The following is a 3351-nucleotide window of genomic DNA, read 5'->3' on the forward strand; positions in this document are numbered from 1 at the left end:
TCTCTCTCTCTCGTTTTCACCCGATTTCTCGTATTTCGAGCATTTTCCAACGAGGCGTGGATCCACGAGTTGGGATCCACATGGTGCACGGTATGTACGCGATTGGACGTGATGGGGTATCGATGATAAAAATCGAAAAATCGGGCTCATCGAACGTCATCGTTAACCGGAATACCGGTTTCCACTCGCGAGTATCCATCGATGGGTGGAATCGTTATTTCAGTTTATGGCGTGCTTGGCCAGTGGTTGCTTGTTTTAGGATGGCGTCTCAAGTTCGATCTGGGGATTTTTAATCCTGATATGAATTTGGTTGAAAGGGGGAGATTGAGATTATTCGGTTTGATGAGTATGTTGAGAAAGAGGATGGTAGAAAGTTGAATAAAATAAGAGATATTTATTGATACAAATTGTTAATATTTTATCAATTTGTTTTTTAAATTTAAAAATATGAATATAAATTATATTACTCAATTTAATTTGTTTTTTAATTAAAAAGAAAAATACTGGGAAATTGATAAATATATATTTTGTAATTTATTTAATATTACGAATGAATATTTTAGAAATATTGTATCTTCTTTTTTTTTTTTTGTATTTTATAGAAATGAATTCCGTTTAAAATTTTAATACAATTATTATACTTCTTTATAATTCCATATTGATTTTCTACATGTGCAAATTTAAATAAAGCACAGTTAATTAGTTTTGCTTTTGAAAATTATTCATGAAATGATTAATTATTCATTCTTTACATTTCCATAATAAATCCAATACTTAAATGAAATCATTTAGTTGATGACGAAAGTTGAATACAGTTTCAGAATGAAAGCACACGGAATAAAGAAGCTCTATATATGATTAAATTCCCAAAGTTTCGAATATTAAAAATAGCGAAAAAAGATCAAACGAATTCCGTAAATTGACGCAACACAAACGACAATATTGGTATAGGTAGATATTTGTTTCCGATAAAATTATAAAGAAGAGCAAAAGTTACATCCCGATAATTAATCAAATTTTATCAAATACATCATTTTCAAACCAATTAATTTAAGAAATAATATAAATAGAATATATCCACCGATTCAAACAAGTAAATAAAAAGGGAATTACGCTCTCTCGATTACAATTAATTTTAAACGTATTTTAAAAGAGAGAAATTGAACGATAAAAGGGAGGGGAGGGGGAATAACGTAAACACTTCTGTGTTCTCACAAATATCGCAAAAATCCGGCAATGTCCCCTCTCTTCACGCTACTTCACGAGACACAAAACCCTCGTAATCCACGATAAGCCGCTCGTAAACGCGAAAGCAAAGAGACAATATTTACAAAAAGATTTTTAACGACGACCTTCTACGAGTTTATCCACCCTATATTACCCCTCCATATATATATATACATATATATATACGACTATGCATATATAATATAATAATTAATTAAGTCTTCGTACCTGAGGGTCTTAGCAGTGTGCACGGTCGACGTTTCAGCTATATGCCTCTGCAGATATTGATTCAAATCCCCGTATTCGCCATTCTCCAATACGATGCACATCGGGTCGTCCCCGAGGCTCGCGCCGAGCAGCCGCGCGACATTCCGATCGGCCAGCCGTGCCAGTTTTTTTGCCTCCTCTTGAAATTCTATCCTGGAAAAAACACACGACACAAAGAAGTAATATCTTTATGGTCGGCCACCCTACAAACCCGGGCCGGCTATTGAACGGACTCGAGGTTATACTCGAGATAAACTATGTGATAGTATACTCTCTCGAGTATATCGAGACATATATATAAATATATAATAGTTGAGACTTATAATGTGTTTGAATAACTGAGACCAAAGGAAAATGGAATCAGGCTTGTTACAAAGTTAAGAGTTTGGATTATTAGATATTCGGATCACGACGTTGGAATCATTGGAATAGAAAAATAAGAGTTGTTTATAATTGAAGGTTCGAATAATAGGAAGCACAAAGCGAACGAATCAGAGATCGGTCGGGCTATAACTCATCGTAGAGGGATCATTAGCCACAGTTTGAATAAGCGAAAGTTCGGGTAGAAAAGAGAGCAGAAGAATCGAACAGAACTGCTATAGAGTCGTTGCTATAGGCATTCGAAAAAGAAGGCGTTCAGACTATATAGAGCGCTAGAAACCGATCTGTTCAAATAATCGGGGGATTATTGGTCGGGCAATAGAGTTGGATGAGAACAGGTCCACCAGAGAATTCCGATTTGAGAGTTTGGGCAATAAGTTCGAACGATGATTCGATTGGATTATATGGATTTCATATGTAAACAGGATAAGGATAATAATTTTAACGGTAGATTATATTTTAGAATTGAGAGATGACACGTGGATTTAACTCGTTCTTTATTTATTTTAAAAAAACAGTACGTGAATCGTTGGAATGGAGCTATATCGAACACACGATAGTTAGTACAATTATTAAATAATTTTGATTTTTATACGAAACAAAATAGGAGATCCGTGCTTGCACACTTACATTATAGAATATTCTAGATACTTCGATTAGAAACTTCAAAGAGAGGAAGGAAAGCCATCATTTCGAACACCTCCTTTAATCCGCATAAGTGAAAGAGGATAAGAAAAAAAAATAAATATCACGTACGTAGACTTTATCTTTTTCTTTTTTAATTAAATTAAAAAACGAGCAGATCAAAATCCATAAATTCACGTAATTTCTTCGCTTTAGCACGACTTACCAACCACACTGGCAAAGTTATTCAGTTTCCTCTTGGGATATATATATACACATATATACATCTCTCTCTCTCTCTCTCTTTCTCTCTCTGCGTCGTCCTTTCGACCTTTCATGAAAAGAGAAGGGGAGAGGGGGAAACAACGGAAGAATGGAGGAGGGTTTTGTAGCCGGTGAAAGCTACGTAACACGGGGCCCGGGATAATGGCCACTGCTGAGATTATCGTTTCGAGAACTGCGAGTTCTGTGTTTAACAGAGCTTTTCGCTTGTGTTTCGGTTGTCTAATATTTAGGATCGCGATAAGAGGGTTTGCTGGCGGGCGTAACAACGTCCGGCACAGTTGGTCCGAGGGAAGTAACGCTCCCTCTCGTCGAGATCGATCCTGCATGGATTTCGTATATTATTCGCGGAACGGTGGAGGATTTATATACGATGCTCGAACGAGGAAAGTTGCAACCTAGGTTTCCGCGAATTTCCCGGTAATTATGGCCGCTAGTAGCTGGCCTCCCGTCCCACCATCCCGCCTCTTAATTAATAAATTTCGCTATTTTGGGTAATTTCCAGGCGAGACAAAGAAGTTGTTACCCCCACCCACGGCGTTGACCGTGGGGGAGGGGGGCAATTCCGGG

At 37.0% G+C, this 3351-nt stretch overlaps 1 protein-coding gene across 4 annotated transcripts in view; it reads right to left on the reverse strand.

The window, feature by feature from the left end:
- LOC102673299 (discoidin domain-containing receptor 2) overlaps positions 1–3351 on the reverse strand; it is a 234385-nt gene that overhangs the window by 15807 nt on the left and 215227 nt on the right. For all 4 annotated transcript variants that reach the window (XM_031511947.1, XM_031511946.1, XM_006618672.2 and 1 more), the window contains one exon: positions 1456–1647. In XM_031511947.1, coding sequence (XP_031367807.1) covers positions 1456–1647 — 192 coding nt within the window. The remainder of the gene's footprint in view (positions 1–1455; positions 1648–3351) is intronic.

Source organism: Apis dorsata, unplaced genomic scaffold (assembly GCF_000469605.1).
Source record: "Apis dorsata unplaced genomic scaffold, Apis dorsata 1.3 scaffold_365, whole genome shotgun sequence".
NCBI classification, from domain to species: Eukaryota; Metazoa; Arthropoda; class Insecta; order Hymenoptera; family Apidae; genus Apis; species Apis dorsata.